This window comes from Periplaneta americana, chromosome 12 (assembly GCF_040183065.1).
Source record: "Periplaneta americana isolate PAMFEO1 chromosome 12, P.americana_PAMFEO1_priV1, whole genome shotgun sequence".
Classification (NCBI taxonomy): domain Eukaryota; kingdom Metazoa; phylum Arthropoda; class Insecta; order Blattodea; family Blattidae; genus Periplaneta; species Periplaneta americana.
In genome coordinates, this window is record NC_091128.1 from 17,438,882 (window position 1) to 17,462,016 (window position 23,135).

The window sequence follows — 23,135 nt, forward strand, 5'->3', positions numbered from 1 at the left end:
GTTCTGTTTTTGTTTTGACTTTTTTATTAGTGTGTCTATCATGTTAGAGTTATACCCATTGTCTTGTGCTATATATTTTATTGTGTTTATTTCTTCAGTATTGTTGTCATTGTTCATTGGTATGTTAATTAATCTGTGTGTCTTTGTACGGAAAACTGCATGTTTATGTTGTATGGGATGGTTAGACGAATTGTGTATGTGTGTTGCAGTTGTGGTGGGCTTCCTGTATATTTTGAATTCATGTCTATTATTTGTTTTGGTTATGGTGATGTCTAAGACATTTATAGCTTGGTTACGTTCTGTTTCTATTGTATACATTAATTTGGGATGTATTTTGTTGAGTTGTTGATGTAGGTTTTCTATTTGTCTTTTGTTTCCATTATATAGGGCTATTATGTTACCTACATATCGATGCCAGTACATTATTCTCTCTGCGTGTTTGTTGTTGTCAGTGTTTAGTATGTGTGTTTGTTCTATATTATGAATAAAGATTTCAGATAATATACTTGATATAGGTGAACCCATTGGTAATCCTTCAGTTTGTGTATAATATTTATTGTTATGTGTGAAATAATTTTGTTTTGTATTAATCTTTTTTTTAATGTTTCTTCCCTTTAGATCCCAAAGCAAGCAAAGAGCTAGTGGCATACTAGTTGGCATCAAAAGAGGAATACGGTAACTTTAACCTTCAACATTATTAAACAAATGACTGAGGAAGACAAATCTGAAGTAACGAATATATTACGCAAATCTGGCTTTCAGGTAGAAGCTCCCTGTTGTAGAAGTGTCATTTGCAGAATTTGATAACAAATGAGTTCCATCAATTCATACCCTTCCAATTATTGCATTTATACTGGTAACGATAGAGTTATAAATTCTTAACAGTGAGTAGTTTCAATACTAATGTAGTAAAGTCACAAGAAGTATTTCCTTGATGTGCAATATTTCACGAGAATAAAATAAAATTCTCATAGTAACAGCTAAAATGCCTTGTCCATACTAGTTAAGTATTTAAAATGATGCATGATTATGTACAGAAAAAGCACTGTTTAATAATGTAATTGAAAAAAAAATTAAAGAAACATTTGATATTATCAAAACTTCTGCATTTGTGTCTGACTTTATATTTCCTTATAATATGATTGCATAATTACTCTAGTCCAGTAAATCAGTCAGCTCTGTTACACCATTCTGTTCCTATGGGTACACAGTTGAAAAAGAAATCCACCAATGTCAGCACAAGCCAAGATGATGCACAAAAAACCATCTTGATTGTACTGCTATGTTCACCCATTTTGATTTGTTTGTGTGTCATACTCTTGCTTTATGTTTTAGTCTAAGCATTAATTTTTACTCTATCAGATCTGTTAGTGTTGTGTTTTCCACAAATAACAAGATATAAAGTCAAGATCAAGAGGACATAATAGTACATGTGTGCAGTAGTTAAGTTGCTATTTTGGAGATTTTTAAGCCAAAAAAAAAAACTTTAGGTTCGCACATGCTTATTTGCTTTGTCATGTCTGTTACCTGTCAGATCTGTTACTCCATGTCATGTCTGTTACATCATTCAAAACAGAGCCTCAATTTTTTTCTAATTATCTATCATTAAAGAAATTAAAGCTCAAATATCTTCGCCTTAAGGGCAATCTACTAAGATAATTGTTACTGAAAGAATGGTTCGGAGACTTGAAAGCATATAAATGTCCTACTAATCGGTTGCTAGCCGAGGAGTAGTAAGTTCAGTGGTGGGGTTGCCACCTTATAGCCTTTGGACCGGCTTTGGGACTCCGTTCCAGACTCCCAAGACAAATTCTCCACTATATACCACATGGAAGACGATCTTTGGGACGCCCCCTGAAAAGATGGACAGAGACCATAACAGGCCACTAGGCCTAATACCTGCAATGACGATGATGATGACGACGATGATGATGATGATGTTGATGATGATGATGATGATGGTTTCTGTTAGTTACTGAACAAGTTATTATTTTATATTAGGTAAAAGATTTGATATTAAGATATTTAATATACTAATTGTTCATTTTTGATCTGAAGTTAGTTCTGTTACTATTCTAAGAACTATGCACTGTTTGAAGAATATCTGATATAAAAACAAAGGAATTCTATTTCTATAAAGATCCACTGTCTTGTCCCATAACACTCCTGACATTACGTCGTGCCATCAAAGATTCATCGATGCTTGTAGAGAATGCTGTAAAGCAAGGTCAGTGTACAGTGGCTGATTACTATGGCAGAGACATTGCACTATATTAATACATGCAGAATATGCACTAAATAATACTTTAATTTTGACGTTCTCAATCGTCCATTTGTTATACAAATTTCGCAAATGACCCAGAAATGTATTGTAGTTCTTGAAAACAAAGAACTGTAATTGTTCAGCTGCAACATTGGCTTCCATTATTGCAAACATATCAATGTCTTTATCTATTAGAATTTTATGTATTTTAGTTTTCTTGGCTTGATTAAGGCCCCCAGCATTCCACTGTAAGACCTTCAGCTGAGGTAGAATCATATTGTGTTTTGTCTTCTTATGTGATGCTAAAATATTCCCCGTCCGGAGATCCGAATGAGGGGACTTTTTTACCTCCGAAATATTTTACTTCGGATTGTATTTGTCATTGGAGCATGTTGGATGGTCGTTTTTTTTCTATGTTCATTAAACATAGTTCAGGGGGTACCACGAGAAGGCGACCATCATCACCCCCAGAACACCAATATAGCGCGACATATTATTTTGGCAGAAGGCTAGCCTTGTTTCATACTGAGATGTAGTGAATTGATATCTCCTCTCTTGTCCCCTTCAAGCTTCCGAGTCAAGGTCGTAGCCATGCCTTTTTAGAGGTTTAGAGACTTCTGCCACAAATCTCGCACCAAACTCTGCATCCTGGAAGACTGTCAACAGTGAAGGATGTGAGTGAAAACCAAGTCTTACGATACATCATTATTGCAAACGTATAGACCTATTGTTACTAGGTATAATAACTCAATTTTTTTGGGTCTGCTAAGAATCAAAATCTATTAATTTGAGAAAAAAAAATTCCGGCACCTGGAATCGAACCCGGAACCTCTCAGCTGTGCGTGCTGAATGCTCTTTCCATCTGACCCACACCGGGACATGATCCATGGTGACGGCCGAACTTCTCTCATTGTATTATCAATAGCCTACTACCTGCAATTAAGACATTCAAGCCATGTATGCTGGAGCGCATATTTAAATGGCTTCATGGTCATTTTCAACAACAGTTCATGAGTTACTGTTAACATTGATATATACATATATATTTTTATATGAGGTCTCGCCATCCTCATTGAATAATCAATGGCTATAAGTAGCCATCAGAGGTCTGCATCGACGTTTTCGCTCGAGCGCTAAGTAGTTCATAGCATAATCGATAGGTAGCGCACATGCATGATGGGTAAAATTGTCATGAGCGATAAATCCTCGAACGGTATAAGCCGAGCGTTAGACATTCGTTCTTGTTACAGTGATGAACTGTGTAGTAACATCAAAGATGTTTATCATTTCAAAACTTTGCAGTGTTTAACTAACCTCTCCATAGTACAATTACAAAACTTGCATTAAAATGTAATATAAATATTGTAGGTAAATGTTCTTTTTTTTTTTTTTTTCCACGCAGGAATGATTCTGTTTTTGCCATATCTGATAGATGTTATTGGATGTAAATGTAATTATTATAAACGGAGAACACAATCACGATATTGCAAGAACTGTATCAAGTTTTCTAGTAATAATAATAATAATAATAATAATAATAATCTCTAATAATTAGTGTATCAATCTTTGCGTCTGTAACAGTTGTGCAGCTTGATTATTCGTTTTATTATATTTTCTGTGACGTTATCTCTGTACTAATATTGTTATTAATCTACTGCTATATCAATAATATTTTGTAAAACGTTTCTACATTGTCGCAGTATATAGGCGGAACACTATGTATGGACCTATCCAATTATATATGTGGTAAATCAAATATTGAATAATTATGAATTAGCAATAATAACTGTATATCGAAGTTTTTCATACTATTTTATTGATAACTTCATGTTCCTGTTTTGGTACGTTCCACTGACTGTTCCATTAAACGTTTGTCATAAACGCAGAAAATAAAGCCTTATTTTTACCGTGTGAGCAAAACATATGTGTATCTTATTTGTCGCCTTCCATACAAGATAAGACATGTTGGTGAGGTGACCTTGTACTGTGCTTCTATTTATTACGAGCGTATCAGGACCGATCTTACCTCACTCAAGGGTGCGACACTCGACCGAGTTCAAGCGAGCGATTTAACTCCAATGCAGCATTCTGATAGCTATACTGTAAATATCTATTAATTTGAGAAAAATTCGTTCCAGCACCTGAAATCGATTCATTGATTATTCAATGAGGATGGCGAGACCTCATATATGAATATATATGTACCGGTATATGAGCCTCAAAAGCCTCTTAAGAGCTTAGTCACTGACAGATATTCCCCTCAGAATTTGTCATTTGAGCTCAGCACATGGAACGGCCAGGCGCTACATGCCCAGCAGAGTAGGCGAACTGTCTGGTCTTGCCTAGGCTCTCTGCCCTGATCATGGAACCTGTATGTAGTTTCGAAACGTTCGAAACGTTAGAAATGTTAGCTCCAGGACATAGTGCAATATCCAAATCACATTCACCGTGAAAACCTAAAAAACACATATAATTTAAGGTTATATAGAAGGTCTAACTCCAAACTTGTTAGCAGAATTTTTGTAATGTGACATTGTTTATGCATTGCCAAGTAGAGACAAATGATACTTTGGAGAAATTGCATTAATGCAATCTAAAGCATAAATGAATTCAGAACTGTGTTTTGTACATGTCGAAATGGAAATTAAATAAAACTTGGTTTAATGTAACATAGTAGCAGCAGCAGTATCTATTGCCCAGACACTTGGAAGTTCTCCATTCACCTTCTAACTTTGCAGTATAATTTAGAGTCCGAATCCAAAAAATCTGATGCCAAAGCTGGACATTTTCGTAAATGTTCTTGATTCATCAAAGAGTCTTCTAGATTACACAGGATGGTGAACAAAAAATTTCAATTTTAAACAGGGTGCTGCAAACAGTCATGACCAGTTAGCATCCGAAATTTTGCTACTGAATCATGTCGAAAAGAATCAGATACCTTATATATTCTTTTTCAGTAAGTAATACTGACCAAGATTTATTATTGCTGTTTTCTTAAAATTTCTTCAGAATTTTGATTTGAAATTTAATTTTAATGTAACATAACATGACTTAAAATACAGATTAGCCTAAAAAAAGTATACACTGTTCGTTTATAAATAACTTAAGAACAAATTCAGATAAAATTCTCATTTTCGGGGAAATTGTAGCTTAATGGATAGGTTGAAGAGGTGCTGTCGAGTACCCAGCACAGTCCCCAAACCTAACACCAATTTCTACATATGGGGGACCCTAAAGGATGTTGTTTATTGGGAAACGCCAGCTATACTGGATGTGCTACGAGAACAAATCAAAATTTAACGTCATGTGCAGCTATGACACTGGACACATTACGGAACTTAGTTCGTGGAGCAGTTCGGCGGCATCAATAGTGTTTGGATGCTGTTGGTGGTCACTTCGAACACCTACATTAAGCTACAATTTCATGAAAAACGAGAATTTTTTCTCAATTTGTTTCACTGTTTTAGGACCCCATCTTCTTTCATTCAGAGCAGAACTAAGTACAGATCTAATACTTTTCTTCTTAGGCATAATTGACAACTTATCCAACTAAATATAACAACTATAAATAAACAGAACACTACAACTATACTTATGTCACTATTTTTAGGTCTATGTAAATGTTTCTGTGTAAATGAGACACTCAGCAAACGAATATAAACCCACAACACAAAACTAAACACTCAACTAACGATTATAAATGCACAAAACAAACCAAACAAGGCTGCAGGCCGAGTTTGATAACCAGTCTACTATTGTAATATGAAGTTACGACATGTGTACCGTACAAAGTTTCATCCGCTTTGATAAAAAAAAATAATGTAAAATTGAATATTGTCTAAATGTAAAATTTTTATTGCCAGCTATATACATTTGTTTTGTAGGTGATCGATTTATATAGAGGGCCTTGTACGAGAAACATTTGAAGCTATATACATTTGCTTTGTAGATGATCGATTCATATAGAGGGCCATGTACAAGAAACATTTGAAGAATGTTATTATTGTCGGTATTGTCACCATGACTATTTATAAATATAAGTGTCAATGGTATTGCATTAACAGCTGTACTGAGTTATTAATTCCAACAAAATCGCGACAGAGGTATGAAGAGGAATATAAGAAGTTTTAAGAGTGTGTAAAAAAAAAGTAGAGAATATTTCTGAAAAGTTTATGCTTGAATATTGTTAAATGAAAAGTGAAAAGAAGAAATCAAGTTCTCTGTGGATTCATTATTCTATGCTGCGGTGTACGGTATCACTGAAGAAAAACGTGGACATCAATCAGTAAGTAGACACAATAATTGTTAGCTTTTTAAAGCAAAAAAATGAATTGTGAAAATGTTACCATTAATGTGTATAACAAATAAAAAGCTTACAAGGACAAGGATCCTGCTGATCCAAAGTTGCACTCGGGCATGGGTTCAATTCCAGCTTGTGCTCATTACTGGTAGTTTTTCCGAGGTTTTCTCCAACCATAAGACGAATGCGAATGTCAGGTAATCTATGACGAACCCTCAGCCTCATCTTGCCAAATACCATCACGCTATTACCAATACAATCAATGCCAAATATCCTAGTAGTTAATACAGGGTCGTTAAATAACCAACTAAAAAAATTGCAGAGAGCAATCAGAGTAGTATAATGAAGCATTAATGGTTGAAGTGTTGATCAAAACTTTTTAGTGGTTGTGGTAGCAGTATGTGTAAGAAAAGTAAATAGTTGGTGTACTATGGTTGATGTTTAAGAAAGTGCGAAGTTAATACAGTGCTAATAGTACCTCCATCCATGCCAACAACTCTGCTACAGAAAAGAATAATAAAGTTATGCCTTAATAAACTCTTGATAACCCTTCAGAACTGTTGTATTCAGGATTTAAAGTATTTGACTTCCATCAAATTTATAACAATGTATTATTGAATTTCGTACATAAAAACCGAAATATATTTAATTTATATTCACATAAATCAGTGATGTCAATTGATGCCCATAGGAGCAAGCGCGTGCTTTAGAGCTCAGGAGAACCTGTTCAGGGATGGTCAGCACTGATTCAATAGATAAAGGGAAGAGAACTTATTAAAACTGTATCCATGTTAAATTTTAGATTTGTCTGGAAGTATTGCATTATAAGAATGTAAGTTTTAATTTTAATGTTCATTTTTCACAAGTTTGATTTTTTTGTTCAAAAGAAATATTTTCTCAACTTTCTTTATAGACAAGTGAAATTTTCAGATACAGGCCTATTTATTTAGTAGCCTTACAGAATGTTTTCGTTAATTTAATATACCGTAAATGCATATTACTGAAGATAGTGTATTGAAAGTTTTGAAAATATTCGCATGGAAATGAATGACTAACAAAGCAACTACTGTTACATCATAAGCAAAAGATACATCCCCATGTGTTGTAAAAATGTCAGCTCTATAGCTTCAGCACATTTCGAGAAAATAATTTAATATTCTGATGATAGGAAGTTGCTCACCAATATCACCTTAAAAGCATAATGTGATAAGAGTTTTGTTATGGAATATTAGTTACACTTAAAACATATACAGCACCTAGGTAACTTTGCTTTGTACTGTAATATTTTCTTGATTAGTTGATTGATTATTTTTATAGGGCTAAAGGTATCATCAATATCAATTACAACTTGTCATGTCATACTCAATCTCTTTTTTTGGGATATTTAGTACAGTATAGTTGTACTACTATGGAATTTATGTGAATATTCCTTCTTAACTCTTAATTATGTTATTAACATTTAAAAACAACTGCAATATTAAGAAATTGGTATTAGTACTTTTCTTTTACAGACAATATAGATAATATCAAACAGAAAGAAGCCATATAAAAATAACTACATAAAATGTCACGTTCCGTTTGAAGTTTGTGCACCACTGTTTTCTTAATCCTACAGGCTGCTTACTCATATACACAACCTTTCCTCTTTCCATACTTAGCGCTTGATGCCCGCGCACGACGTCAAGGTCAGAAAAATGCGCTTGCTTTGACATCACTGACATAAATATAAAACCAAAAGATCAGAAAACATATATTATGCTTAACAGAACCTAAATGTATCATAACTGTAGCATATGATCACAGTAGCAATTTCGGTGCAAGGCTTTATAACATGGTAACTTAATAGCTAAATTCCCAAATATACACTATCTACAAAAAAGTAATTGGGCACTATTTTTGCCCCTTTAGAACCTCGTGGTACCACCTCTTGTTGCTATAACAGCAGCCACCCTTTCAGGCATGTTTTCCACTAGTTTGTGTGGGATATCCACTGGAATGCGTCGCCATTCCTCTTGCAATATGGCACTCAGTTGGACAATGGAAGTTGGCCGAATTTCCCGAAACCTCAATCGCCGGTCCAATTCGTCTTAAAGGTGCTCAATGTGATTGAGATCAGGACTCTGTGCAGGCCAGTTCAACTGGTCACCTTATTGTCTGCATACCACTGCACAGTAGAAACATGACTTCTAGCAATTACTTTTTGGTAGATAGTGTACAATTTACTAATGCTCCTTATTTTAAAAAATCAATTAAAAATTCCTGTCTAGAGAGAAAATTTAAAGTTCAATTATTCTGATATGTTTTTCTTCTTCTTTTTTCTTTTTCTTTTTTCTTTTTCTTTTTTTACTTTTTACTCTGTTATTTAATAAAATATCTTAACATTATGTGGAATTCCCTCTGAGCACGAGTACGTAACTTACTCTTTCTGGGGATGCTAGAATGTTGTTATATAAGAAAGCAATATGTATCTTTGTTCTACGAGGGCTATTCATAAAGTAGCCATTTATTTTTTACAAACCTGTGAATGACGTTACAGAATTGGGTTAGAATACGTTTGAAATTGTACACTCAAATTTATTTTTCCACACATTTTCCAGTCACATTGAGACACTTGTCGTAGCATTTGACGAGCTTTGACATTCCACAATCGTAGAATTCGGCCAACCTATGACGCTGATTCTCAACTCTTCGTCATTGTCAAAGCACTTCGAGCCAAGTCACGTCTTCATGTGCATGAAGAGATGGTAATCGCTAGGTACCAAATGTGGGCTATAGGGAGGGCGATCCAATACTTCCCAGTTGAACTTTCGGAGTTTGGTCACAGTATGACGCGCTGTATACGGCCGGGTGTTGTCATACAGGAAAATCACCCCAGAGCTCAACATTTGTTTTAAATGGCGCTTTTCAAGTTTGTTAATGTGTTACAGTAACGCTCAGCGTTAATTGTGGCATTCCTCTCCAAGAACTCCATTAGCAAAATTCCTTTTCTGTCCCAGAAGACAGTTGCCACAAGTTTCCTCGTGGAAAGTGTTTGACGACACTTTGTGGAATTTTTCAGGGAGTGAGTATGGCTCCACTGCATTGATTGAAGCTTTGTTTCTGCATTCACATACCGCACCCAAGTCTCATCTCCTTTCATAATCTGATCGAGAAAAGCATCACCTTCTCTTTCGTAATGCTCAAGAAAGGACAGTGCTGCTCCCATCGGCTGAGCCTTTTGTTCCTCAGAAAGGAGTTTAGGAACCCATCTGGCAGAAAGTTTCCAGTAGCCCAAATCTTCGGTAATCACTTTGTACACAAGAGTATGACTAATCTGTGGAAAATCCTCACTAAGCTCTGACATGGTAAACCTGCGGTTTACTCTAACCTTTTTGTCAACCAAACAAATCAGATCTGCATTCACGATACTCGGTCGAGGTCCTCTCTTCATCATGGACATTGGTTCGCCCATTTTTGAACATACGGCACCATCCAATTTTTAACAGTCTCCCGACTTCCGCATTTCTCTTCTCTTCAAACTTTTTCCTACCTTATTTTTGCATAATGTAAAAATTAATTGAAACATTTAATTTTTACGTGGTTGAAGGTGATTTATATGATGGATTCTCTTGTTCCAGAGATGCCCTGGAATGTGCGGCTAAGCTTATACAAAGAGTGTTTTCTGTTATGAACATTAAGTAATCAGATATATACATACATTCGTATATATGGTCTCGCATCCACATTGAATAATCAAGACTACTATTTTTTGTTAGTAGTCAACATGTAGATACCTATTAATTTTGAGAAAAATTCGTTTCAGCACCGGGAATCGAACCCAGGACGTCTCAACTCTGCGTGCTGAGCGCTCTTTCCAACTGAGCTATGCTGGGACACGATGCACGGTGCCAGCCGAACTCTCCTCATTATATCATCAATGGTCTACTACCTGCAATTTAGACATATACCGGTAAGTCATATATGCAGGAGCACATATTTAAATGACTTTATGGCCAATTTTAACAAGCTTGTTAACATTGATATATACCTATACTCACATATGAAGTCTCGCAATCCTCAGATGTTCGAAAAAGGAGCGCGACACTTTAATCAAATCAGAACTGAAAATCACAGTCAACTTCAATTACTCATGTAGGAAATTTTTACAATTTGTTTGAAACTATTACACTAGATAAAATATCTCAAAATACTTTAATTTAAGCCTAACTGCCAAAATGTAGAATAAAATTGTTTTTAGTGCCGCTAACTGAATTTAATAATTTTTCAATTTTTTATGTGAAATATTGTAGACCACTTAGTCTCCCATATTTTCTTCAAAAATAGTTGGCAACTCTAGCACCAACACTATTTCTACCCAAGTCTGAAATCAGAGTGAAAAGTCCATGTGCTTGTGTAATACTCATACATGTTTTCCATCTATTAGGAATATTCACAGTTTGCTGTATCTTCAAATGATTCTTTGGACATTCTGTAATATTCTGTGAATTTGTCTGGATGCTGTTCTAACTCCAACAATAAAACACTACAAGCACCATGATTTTCAACGTTTTGAACCAATGAATCCGAAACCTATGCCTTTATCTTCGCATTCTTATTATTGACAATAGCAGAAGATCTCCATCTGATGACTCCACACTGAATGACTCATTAGATCAAATAACATGGCGTTATGTGTCACGCTCCATGTGCCATGCATCATGTTTCTTGCATCATCCGGTGTGTTAACATGCAGGGTCCAATCTAGCTACTTGACGCCTCTAGGCAGAGAAAAATATTTCTGCCCCTTATTTCGCCCTATATGCGTCATTTGGATCAAATGAAATAATTGATTCTGCGTCATTATTACTGTTTCTAATATCAGAAACGCCTGACTAAAATGAACCACACGCTGCACTATTTTCGGTAACTGCTGTTCACCACATTATTACACTCTGATGTACCTGGACTCGAACTGGAACAAGCTGGCTATGTTTGTTTTTTAAATAACACATATTTTTGCACTTTTTCTCACCATTTCCTCTCTTTTTATTGCCTTGTCTTTCTCGAGTTTCCGGTATTGTTGTTTAGTCAACTGTCCGAAGACAGGTCTGGAACCCACAAGTGACACCATCAAGGCATCACTCATAAGGCAACTAGGCCAGGAGATAATGGGGTAGGGTGACCAGTTCCTTTCCCCCTCCATTGCATACAACGCTAACTAGCTACATATTACACTAATGAGATTTTAGATGCAGTTCATCCTCTGACACATATCGTCAAATGAGATGTACTGTCTGGTAATAGATTTACATATCAGCCAGAACCTCAATAAGAGGTGTTTCTAGTATTGAGAACCACTGAGATTTTTCCGACTTTCACTCATTATAATGAATATTAAAATATAAATCACCTAGGTACAAAACAACTGCACCCTTTACCGTTTGAAATTAAACTGAACTCCCAAGCGTCCGGCTGATACAATGACTGGCGGTATTTTCTTTGAATTCAAGTCTGAATGGGGATTGCTGAGTGTTGATACTGGCTACTCTTATGACAGAGTTAGCGGCGTTCTCATCAGTTCATCACAAAGCTTGTGATTGCGAGCAACGAGATTTGCCTTCCTAACATATCATAATATAATACCATAACTTCTTTAATGTTATTATGTGACACTCTCACAGTGAGAGGGCATAACACTTTTTCTGTGCGTTTTCTGACCATTAGTTAATGGAGAAAATGGTGTTAAAAGATAGAGAGAAAGACTCTGCGCTACACTACTACATTTCCAGAAAACTTTAATTTTTCTCTCTGAGTAAAGAACACGTCTGCTTGTCATGTGGTTCTGAAAATGGGTATATTTCCTGCTTTTGTTGTGTTTATTTAATTTGTGGGATAACGTAATAGTGTATTTGTGTATTACGCTGTGCTAAGTAGGCCTCCTTGAACTTATATTTTGTAGTGAGTTATAGCGAGGCAATTACCACTTTGGCATCTGCCGAGTGCACAGGTAATGTGTCAGAAGTCTACAGGTAGGTGTTCTTATTTTCTACCAATATATAAAAGGTTAAGTAACACCATAAAACACTATTTTTAAAAATGAAGAGAGCCTGAAAATTCATATCCACATCTTGCCAATTGGACGTACTTGATGCTAGAAAAATTTGAGCTTTAATTGAGTGTAATCAGTGCAGTGCTTGACAAGGTCAGGAGAATTGAAGGAACTCTCTTAATATGGGAACAGGCATTGTGATGGATGAACATTACAGTACAATGTTGAGAACAATGTATACGGTAAACTGTAGAAAGAACTGTTTATAATAGCATTTGGACTTTGCTCTGTGTTATGGATGAACATTGCTACGTCTTTTAGCTAAAAATTTCCCGAAGATCTGGCATTCATCCTCTTCATGTTGCCTTGCTGCAGATGCCATCAGAATTTCAAATATGCCATATTGAGCCTCTATTCCTCGATTCTTCGCTTTTTAGACATGAAGGGCGGATATAAGGCGTATTGTCTTTATTATTGTTGTTCTTTCTGTTTCTTTTTTAGAAGTAATGGAAACCAGGAAAGTTCGAGGGGTCCACTCTGTATTATTCTATCTGTGGCATTTGAAGAGTCAACTTAAAAAAAAAAAACTTTTATTCAGTTGGAACAACTGGATAATGCATACCATACAGCAGTGCCAAATATGCTCGCCATTGGGGCTCATGACAGGAAGAACTTGGCTCTGAGATCAAACTGCGCATGCACAGACTTCTCTTGTAGTGTCACCGTGATCCTTATCTGGATTTATTTTCGCGTGTACATTCCTAATCAAATGAAGTTCCCTTTGTACTCCAGTTACACATCTTGTATATACGAAGATTAGGTTTGGTTAGTTTAGGTTTTTATTAACCCATTAACGCCCAAATTATTTTTATTAAAAAAAAACGAAAATAATATATCTATTTCATAAATTTCATCCATAAGATGCCAAGAATATGTTTTGTTTATTCTGTCGTGCACCAAGTAGCTGAAAATCACCCGGTCTATAAATAGACCGCTGGGCACTTATGATATCTGCGTATTCATTTGCAATAAAGTAAATATATTTTTTTGTGTATTTAATGTAGTATAACCAGAAACATTTACACCAATATAAATAAATTTATTTATGACATTTTAGTATTTAATGCAACAATACAATGCTGCAGCAATAATGAAACATTTATTTTCGGAATGTCTGTCTTTACCGAGTGTGGTAAGGCTCAAAGCATTTTTGACAGAGGGTTTAATCACACTTCTTGCGGAATGTTACTGGTCTGCATTTACACCATTCCATCTGGCAGTGTTTCTGAGAGGGTCGTTTTGCCATGAAATAACCTCTACTATCTATCCTCATACCAAATTTCACTCATCGAGGTGATGGAATAGGGCACTCCATTCTCTTGCAGTTCGAAAACATCTAGAGATATTGAATTCAAGTAGGTCCAGGGAGTCTCGTCCATGTATTTCTCTGTAGACAATCCAACCATTTACTATAGCCATATCCAGCATTCTGACAAAGAGATCTCAGTACCACTTTTTTCCATGAATTGAAGTGGCATATTTCCCTGCTAACCAATCACGATGGTCCACTCCACCCATGTACTTACCGTATTTCTTGAGATTTTTCCGGAGTTTTCTCTCAACCCAATATAAGCAAATGCTGGGTAACTTTCGGTGCTGGACCCCGGACTCATTTCACTGGCATTATTATCTTCATCTCAAACAGACGCTAAATAACCTAAGATGTTGATAAAGTGTCATAAAATAACCTACTAAAAAAATATGACCTGTTGTTGCTGCACACTTATATTCTGTCTTATATTTCTGTCCCACCTGCTTGCAGAAGCCCCTACATCAAAGTTTGATCCTACAGGTACACATCTGTTGTCATCCCACTTCACGAACAGAATTTCACTATTAGTGTCAAATGTATAATCGCAGGACTCTCGTACTGCATTCTGTAGTAATTTCGTATCCTGAAGAGTAAGGGCATCCATTCTGTTTTCTCTCACAGTTTCTGTAATCCGGAAACCAAGATCCTGAAGGTGGAGCAAAAGGTCTCTACTTATAAAAAAAATTATCAAATTATGTGTCGTGAGCATGAGGATGTACAATGCAATCGAGCACATTCAGCACAACTCTGCTGCCTAAGACAAAGTCGTGCCTATTATTGACGTCATTTCAGCTGTGTCCTTACCAGAGATTTTTTACACAGGGAATAGAAAACCTCAATGTGATGTTGGCCACAGAAGAAATCAGTCAAAAGTGATACCATCTGACATAATATTACGAAAGAAAACGAAGCAATATGTCGTAAAAAAGTAAATCCTTGGTGCTACAGCCCATGAAGGGCTAAGACCGACCAGCCGGCTACTGACCTCACGTCCACGTGCCGAAGCAGAGGTGGACGATCATCCAATCAGAATAGAAGTATCGTGTGGTTAGCACGATGATCCTCCCAGCCGTTGTAGCTAGTTTGTCAAACCGGATTTTTGCTACCTATCGTAGCTCCCTAAGTGCATCACGATGCTGGGTGGGCACTGGTCCCATACACTGGCCGAAATTTCATGACAAAATTTCTTCCCCCATGAGGACTCGAACCACGTTCATTCCGTAACGCGAGTCCTAGACAGGATGCCTTAGACCATGATGCCACAGCACAGGACAGCAATATATCGTACCATCACAATATTGAATTTTTTTCTGTTTACTGTTATAATATGTTGGTGAAAATAGGATGCATGGTTTTCTTTATTGGTCGAGAAATATTATTGCATATTTTATAGATCTCTGTACTTCGAAGAAAGAAGGAATATATCCATTGTTCAAAAATGTATACACTGCAGACGTACACCGTATCACATTTATTTCCAATTTAGGGCATACAATAACATGTTCTGGGGATCGAATAGGTGCTAATCATCTTTCAGATGCTAATCTACTTGCAATAGCACAGTCCTACTGCCGACAGTCACTTGCTGATATCAACCGTTGTGGTACAGAATGCAATGACACACCTTTCTCCACTGTTATTTTCACGTGATATCATAAGTGCCCAGCGGTCTATTTATAGACCGCAGCCGTTTCAGTTCATATTGCTCCAATCATTTTACATAAATTTGTGTTTTTCTTTTGTGATGCAATAGTAATAACCTTGACACTACTAAATCACAAATCAATAACAATATCGACACATTATAATACGGAAAATTAATTATATTCCTTACACAGTGCGACATTATTTTATACCTAAATAATTCGAACCAAGATACCTTAATGAATTCTTATTTTTGAAGGAGGATAAAATGTTGGCAAGTTTAGTTAACATCTTACATGATATATTTATGATGATCATTAATATTGAATCAGTGGGGCGCCAATAAAAAAATCTAATGTAGTCGAGTGTGCAAGGGTCAATAAATAGACCATTGGGCGTTAATGGATTAATCAAGTCCGCGCATGCGTAGTTTGATCTCAAAGTAAGTTCTTTCTGTCGTGAGCTGCATGTGTCATTAGTGACCAGACCATACTAAGCCATGTGAAACAAAAGAGAATCGAAATGTTGCTAGTAAAATTGGTGATGATATTCTTTAACACTAAATCCCTGCACTTTTAAGTGCAAGATCTATGGAGTATAATGACGACTTTTTTAATACACTAAAAGAAGATATCATAACACTTTAACACGGCGAAATTAATGAGAAATATGATGTGGTCCAGGGAATATCGTTCAAATCAACAGTGTGTGTAACTGACATTAATACATTATCTCCTCGTGAAACCCCAGCCAACCTTATCGCTGGCAAAGTGTGTAATTAACACTAATGTACTTATCTCCTTATCTAAACTTGTTGCTACAGTCAATTTTATATCATGGAGTGCAGTTTGGTGGTTCCTTTGAACACCCCCTTACAGATTTATGACTTTCTACACAAACACCTCTGACCAGTCCATCGCCCCAACATTGCAAAGTTGCCACAATCTTGGCGACCTTCGAAATGAGAGGATTAGTGGCCGTCATCCTCATCTGGACACCACGTGTTTTGAAAAAAAAAGCAACGTAATATCACGAGCTCACCGCTCAATGAATACTACAGAATACACTCTCAATTATACTTTCATGTTAACTGATGGGATTCTTGGAATTCAGAAAATCTTTGGCAACTCTGCCTCCACGTGGATTTGACAGGATCCTGTCAATTCTTCTGAACGAGGGTTGTGATTGGTTACTAACAGGCAAAGACAAGGTTTTCATCACAGTAAGAACACACTTATTTATGACAACCAATTAGTAGGGGGCAGAAGAAGGTCTGTCGGCAAAGTCCTTTCTACGAAACTGCACTCCATGGACTATAATAGTGAAGCTCTCTCTCAGTAATGTTGAGAATGAGAGAATGAATGAGAAAAAAATAAATTTCTCCTCGTAATGACGTCATGCCCTTATGTTGGCAACATTGTATACTTGATTATCATTGCAATGCCACGTTGAAAGCTGCGGTACCTAATTCTCCAGTTTAGTGATTTATTTTTTTCTGTGGTGCTTTAAAATTATTCAATCCGTTATTTGAGAAACTACACATGTTCCTTTCTGCTAGTTTTGAGAAAAGTGAATAAAACTGTCAGCTATATATGATTTGCAATATTCTTGACATTCTTAAGAAGCTTACCTTGTAATATGAAGGCGCAATGGGGCCCGAGATGTCCAGTGCATGTGTGATTTCTCAAATGAAATATTAGTAGCAAAAAAATCGGTATATTTTGCTTTAAGTACAATACAGTGTTGTTAAATTACATTTATATGTCATAATTGAATTATATATTTAAAATTTTCCTTTACAATGCAAAAATGAAAGGCAAAATTGTATACTTTTTGTAGCTACAAACATTCATATATTAAAGCTCTTCAGGTGCTGTAAAATATTTTGATTTCATGCTCATTGGGAAAATACTTTGTAACTTTTTTACATCATTTCCAACACAACATATTTTACATTATCATATGAATAATTTTGCAACCAGCATACATGTGCTTACCTTTGTCATTATCCCAGTGAATGTACGCATGTTACTTTAATTTACTGTACATTATGTTATCTCAAAACCCGAAATCCATCAAAACCAGTTTCAAATAGGCCTGTAAAGACTAGTTTAAGCAAACAAAGGCATAAACAAAAAGCGTATATGCAAAGCGAGTTTTCGTAAGGTCTAGCCCAGCTCTGGGCACAACAGGGAATTGAAACGGAACTCTGAAACCCCCACCCATGTCTTTTTCGCTTACACTGCCTTATAAACAAACACACAATAGGCTCTATGCATCGTGATGGATTGCAGGTAACCAGCGAGAGCTGAAAGTTTGTAAAAACTATGATGCCTGCCTTATACAATCTGTCACTCAGCAATGCTTACCTTCCTGTCTACTCGTCTCAGCCAGGGAAGGTGGAGTGGGGAGTTAAGGGGAAATCGGCAGTGACTCGATTGAGTTACTAGTGCCCAGGCCTGGTCTAGCCTAAACAAACCAAACCGAACCTGTCACTGATTCTAGATCTTACGAAAACTCGCTTTTTATCTATGTACATTTGTTTAAGCAGGTCTGCCAAGTTAGCTCTGTGGCAGCACGTCTGCCTCCAGACTAGCCGGTGGGTTCGATTCCCAGTGGGATCAGAGATTTTCATGTAAAATTTGTGGTGGTGCAGAACTAAATTGTGCACCAATATGCCTGGGTTAAATCCCAAATCTCTCTGCAGTGCATATGAAGAGACGGCATATGTCACTGTTGATAGTGATTAGACCATTGGATGAGGACGTTAAGCCTGGTGGCCCCCTTGTTGCTATTCGACAGGAGTAGGCTATGTGCCGGCACCATATTTCCCCTTCTCCCTTCCTCTTCATTGTCATCCTCACCCATTCCCTACACTACACTTACACGAACACTTACACATACACTCACCCTAGTACACGACATAACTCTTCACATGATACACATCATGTACAGCGTGGTCTGCCGAAGTGGTGTACAATTCAAAATGGATCATAGTCCTGCCATCTATCCGATATATGCGGAATCTGAATCACGCAAGTGCACAGTGGGCCAGACTGAATAAAAAATGGGACAAAATTGAAAAAATGAACTTTTTTTTACAATACTTTTGACAGTGTATATTCATAGTAGGGATCCTGGTGAGCACTAAACTCATTCGTCTGGCTGTATGATCTAACAGACTCTGTAACTTCACTTCTGCACTTATTTCTGTCAGAGTAATATCACATGGATAGCAATGCAGCTTTGCTTCTCGAACTTCATTGTACGCTGGATATAAATCTACATTTCTACATTTTCTTGTAGTCTCAATAAAGTGTACTGGTACTTAGATAATTTCGTACCCATTATCAGGGCTAAAACGTCATCACCACTATATTTTGCAACATTTTTTGCAGGAACCACTATGCTCGTTATATGCAGTTGGAATTTTTGCCACACGGGTTGGTGTACTTACAGCATTTTCCATTAGTTTAGCTGCTTCTCTTTACCAGAAGCCTTCATACTTATCCGAGTAGCAAGAACAAGCGCAGCAGGATCAGCAGCTTCTCTGAGATGTTCAGTTTTCCTCCTCTTGGTCTTCTTAGATGATTCAGAGAACAATTTTCTTGGATGAGCAGAATGACTATACAACTATGAACATCCAGCCACATGTTCAACATGAAATTTATTACAGGGGGCAGGTTAAATTCTTGATCCAGTGAACTGCCAATTTTTCTTCCTATTTATTTTTCATTCTGTAGCAATACTGCTATCTTTTATTCTAATTACTGCAGAATGAACTATTTTTTTTCTTTAGTTCTGAAGAAAAATCTTGTTGACAATTTTCACGTTATCCTAATTATGAAATAACAAACTCATGAACAGCTGTCTTATCATTATTATTTGCAGCAAGGCTTCCATGATTTTACAGTGTAAAAAACAGCAGTGGAATAGTAATTAATACGAGAGGGATCCAGGAAATAACGACCGTTTTGTTGTAATAATTAAAAAAATATATATTTATTTGAAAAAACAAAGTCTGTTACATAACTGAAGCTTCCTTTACTTCTCTACATAATCACCACCTACATTTAAACATTTGTCGTATCTGTTCACTAGCTTTAGAATTCCTGTGTTATACTCCTCTGCCACCAGTTCATTAAGCCAGGTGTTCACTGTCTTCTTCAACTCTTCATCACTTCCAAAACGCGTACCACCCAGAAAGTCTTTCAGCTTAGTGAAAAGGTGAAAATCGCTAGGAGCAAGGTCTGGACTATAGGGCAGATGATCAAAGATTTCCCAACCGAATTGATCCAGCAATTCTCGAGTTGAAGCAGCAGTGTGCGGGCGGGCGTTGTCGTGAAGAAGCACAACTCCTCTCGAAAGCATTCCTCGCCTCTTGTTTTGGATGGCTCGCAGTAGTTTTCGTAAAGTCTCACAATAACGATTTGCATTGATCGTAGTGCCTTTTGGCATGAAATCCAGCAAAAGAACACCTTTGCGATCCCAAAAGACAGTAGCCATGACTTTTTGTGTTGAGAGAGTCTGTTTGAATTTTTTCGGTTTCTTGGGTGATGAGGGATGATGCCATTGACGTGATTGGCGCTTGGTCTCTGGGGTGTTGTCAGACACCCAGGTCTCATCACCAGTCACAATTTGATCAAGAAAGGCGTCTCCATCTGTGTGATATCGCATCAAGAATGTCAATGCTGAGGCCATTCTCTGAGTTTTGTGTTGGTCACTCAGTTGCTGTGGAACCCATCGTGCACAGATTTTGTGGTAGCCAAGATGTTGTGACACAATTTCACCAAGCAAAGAACGAGAAATGTCAGGAAAGGCAATATGCAATTCGTCGAGTGATGTGCGCCTGTCTTGCAAGATTCTGTCGTTCACTTTAGTCTTCAGATCTTCTGTGATGAGTGATGGGCGTCCGGGTCGAGTTTCATCGTGGACATTTGTTCGCCCATTGTTGAACATTTCGCACCATTTTCTCACATTTCTTTCACTCATTACAGTATCACCATACACTTCTTTCAATTGCCGGTAAATTTCTGCAGGTTTCAAATGTCGGGCATGCAAAAATCGAATCACACTCCTCACCTCACAGTCGGCGGGATTATCAATCGCGTCGTTCATTTTGAAGTAACACAAAATGCACAATGGCGACTTGTTGCAACCAGTACTCACAACATTATGAGAACACATGTTAAGGAAGCCAGTTGACCTTCAAACAAGGAAGGGGAGTCAGCTGCGCGGCGGGTATGCGCGAACGGTCGTTATTTCCTGGATCCCCCTCGTAATACTGTACGTAGGTATCTGAATTTTCGCATATTAATCAGAAAAGTGCAAGTAGCTGCAGCTGAATACGACTTTTCTGCAATCTATAGGATCTGTTTAAACCATCGACACAAAAGTTTTCGTAACATCGAGTGACACGCACTTTATAACCCTCTTTAAATATTGAAAACTAAAATATATTAGCTTAAATTGCATTCCTCCAAGTTATCACAAATATTTACACTCTATATAAACCAATTCAAAATTACATGTATTCCTAATAAAACCTACCCTTTGTTCTAACATTCTCAGCCATTGTTATTTCCTTATTCACGAATATGACCACGTAACACACACCACTGTCTGAAGCGCACGGCCTAGGACTGACTGGTGCGCTATCGCCTTGGTTACAATGGGAGATATTAATAATTTTGAGTTGTTATTTATCACTCGACAATTCCGAGTTCTAACTCGCATGTGTATTAATAAACATACTTATCTCTCAATCAGTCTGGCACTGACCTTTGATCCTTGAGTTACAACTCTCGATGACGCAACAGACGAGAGACAAGTCACTATTCCATATTAATGAACGTTACTACTCACTCATATAATTGACTTTATACTATCAACTTTCTGAGTTAACTGAATAGGTGACTCAAAGCGGTTGAGTGAAGTTAAAAAATCGTAATGACGAGGTATATTATTGTTGTATAACGCAGAAGAAAAGGTATAAACATCGTAGACAAGCTTGTAAACATAGTTACAAACATTTGTACAAATTTAAGAAGGAGAACGTACAGTGACTAGCGCGGAATTTCTTGCAAGATTCAAATGGCAGAAGAGGAAGAGCTCTCGATAATGAAATGAAAATGAGCATTTTCTTACTATTTGTGGGCGATCCAGGTTTTCAAATGGGCGTTCAAGAGGATATGGATATTTCCCATGGTACCATGTCACTTTTCATTTCATTGTATTCCATAGATCTTGTGTTAGCATTAAAGCTTCAAGATACGAAACAAGCGTTAAACAATTTTTTTGTGAGATGAAGTGAGGCCGAGGATTCGCTATAGTTTATTTGGCATTTGCCTTATGTTTGGGGAAACCTCGGAAAAAAAAAACTCAACCAGGTAATCAGTCCAAGGAAAAATCTAACCCAAGCCCGAGTGCAGTTCCTGATCAGCAGCTAGCGAGTTTGCCGACTAACGTAAGTTACCCTGGAGTAGGTTATTTTACGACGCTGTATCAACATCTCAGGCTATTTAGCGTCTGAATGAGATGAGATGTGATAATGCCAGTGAAATGAGTCCGGGGTCCAGCATCGAATGTTACCCAGCTTTTGCTCAAATTTGGGTTGAGGGAAAACCTCGGAAAAAACCTCAACTAGGTAACTTACCCTGACCAAGATTCGAACCCGGGCCACCTGGTTTCGCGGCCAGACGCACTAGCCATTACTCCACAGGTGTGAACTCAGTGAAAGAGTGTAGACCTACTCACAATGTACAAATTTTGGAATATCTTTTTACATGATGTCCTTCTATGTACCCTAGTCATTATCCTTATAGCTTTCTTTTATAAAACAAATTCTAACTGCTGGGAAGTTGCAGATTCTTTGAAATTAAAAGCATTTATTTGCTTTCAATTTCCAACAACTGTCCAAGAGTTACAGAATGCAAAAAGGAAATATTCATTTCCTGACGTCATTGAAGCTGTGAATTATACCAATATTTTTATTTAAAAAAATCAACATGCCGATGAGTATTTTAGCAAAACAAAAAGGTATTGCGAGCTTTAATGTACGAGCTACCTGCAATGTCAAGGAAGAATTCACAAGCGTGGATAATTATTTCTATATTAGGCCTATATGGAGAAATTCGGATGTTTGTAGAGTAATGATTGGCAATAATGCCAATGCACTTCTTCTAGGTGATATGGGCTATGGAATTATGTGGTTCCAAGGCAAAACATGATATTTAAATTTTTGTTGAAAATGAGATTTTGTGATAATGTGTGCATCCTGCTGGTATCTTTATTGTGGCAAAAGATAACATGTATATCTCTATTATTTTTTTGTCTAATCCATTGTTATGAAACACAATTCCTACGATTTTATAAGGTTATTCAAATTATATCTGTACATGCTCGCTCTTGAAAAGTGAAAGAAATGACATAGAGGCCTAACACATTTTGCCTTGGAGCCACAGAATTGCTCCTTGGCTTATTACTTTACCATCACTCCACAGCAAAGAGCCTACAATAAATATATACC

At 36.9% G+C, this 23,135-nt stretch overlaps 2 protein-coding genes across 11 annotated transcripts in view; one reads left to right on the forward strand and one right to left on the reverse strand.

Moving 5' to 3' along the window:
• LOC138710202 (uncharacterized) overlaps window positions 1-23,135 on the forward strand; it is a 101,856-nt gene that overhangs the window by 53,457 nt on the left and 25,264 nt on the right. For 4 of the 10 annotated variants that reach the window (XR_011335169.1, XR_011335159.1, XR_011335160.1 and 1 more), the window contains one exon: window positions 619-986. Coding sequence is in view for 3 of the 10 variants with exons in the window: in XM_069840850.1 (XP_069696951.1) it covers window positions 619-675; window positions 10,366-10,512; window positions 13,093-13,168 (280 nt within the window). In the remaining 7 variants the exon portion in view is untranslated. Of the gene's footprint in view, window positions 1-618; window positions 987-4,004; window positions 6,549-10,365; window positions 10,513-13,092; window positions 17,491-23,135 lie in introns of those variants that run through there. The other 6 variants (XR_011335170.1, XR_011335162.1, XM_069840850.1 and 3 more) reach the window with 3 other exon arrangements.
• Window positions 1-23,135, reverse strand: part of LOC138710199 (DNA polymerase alpha catalytic subunit-like) — a 558,528-nt gene that overhangs the window by 34,697 nt on the left and 500,696 nt on the right. The window lies entirely within an intron of this gene.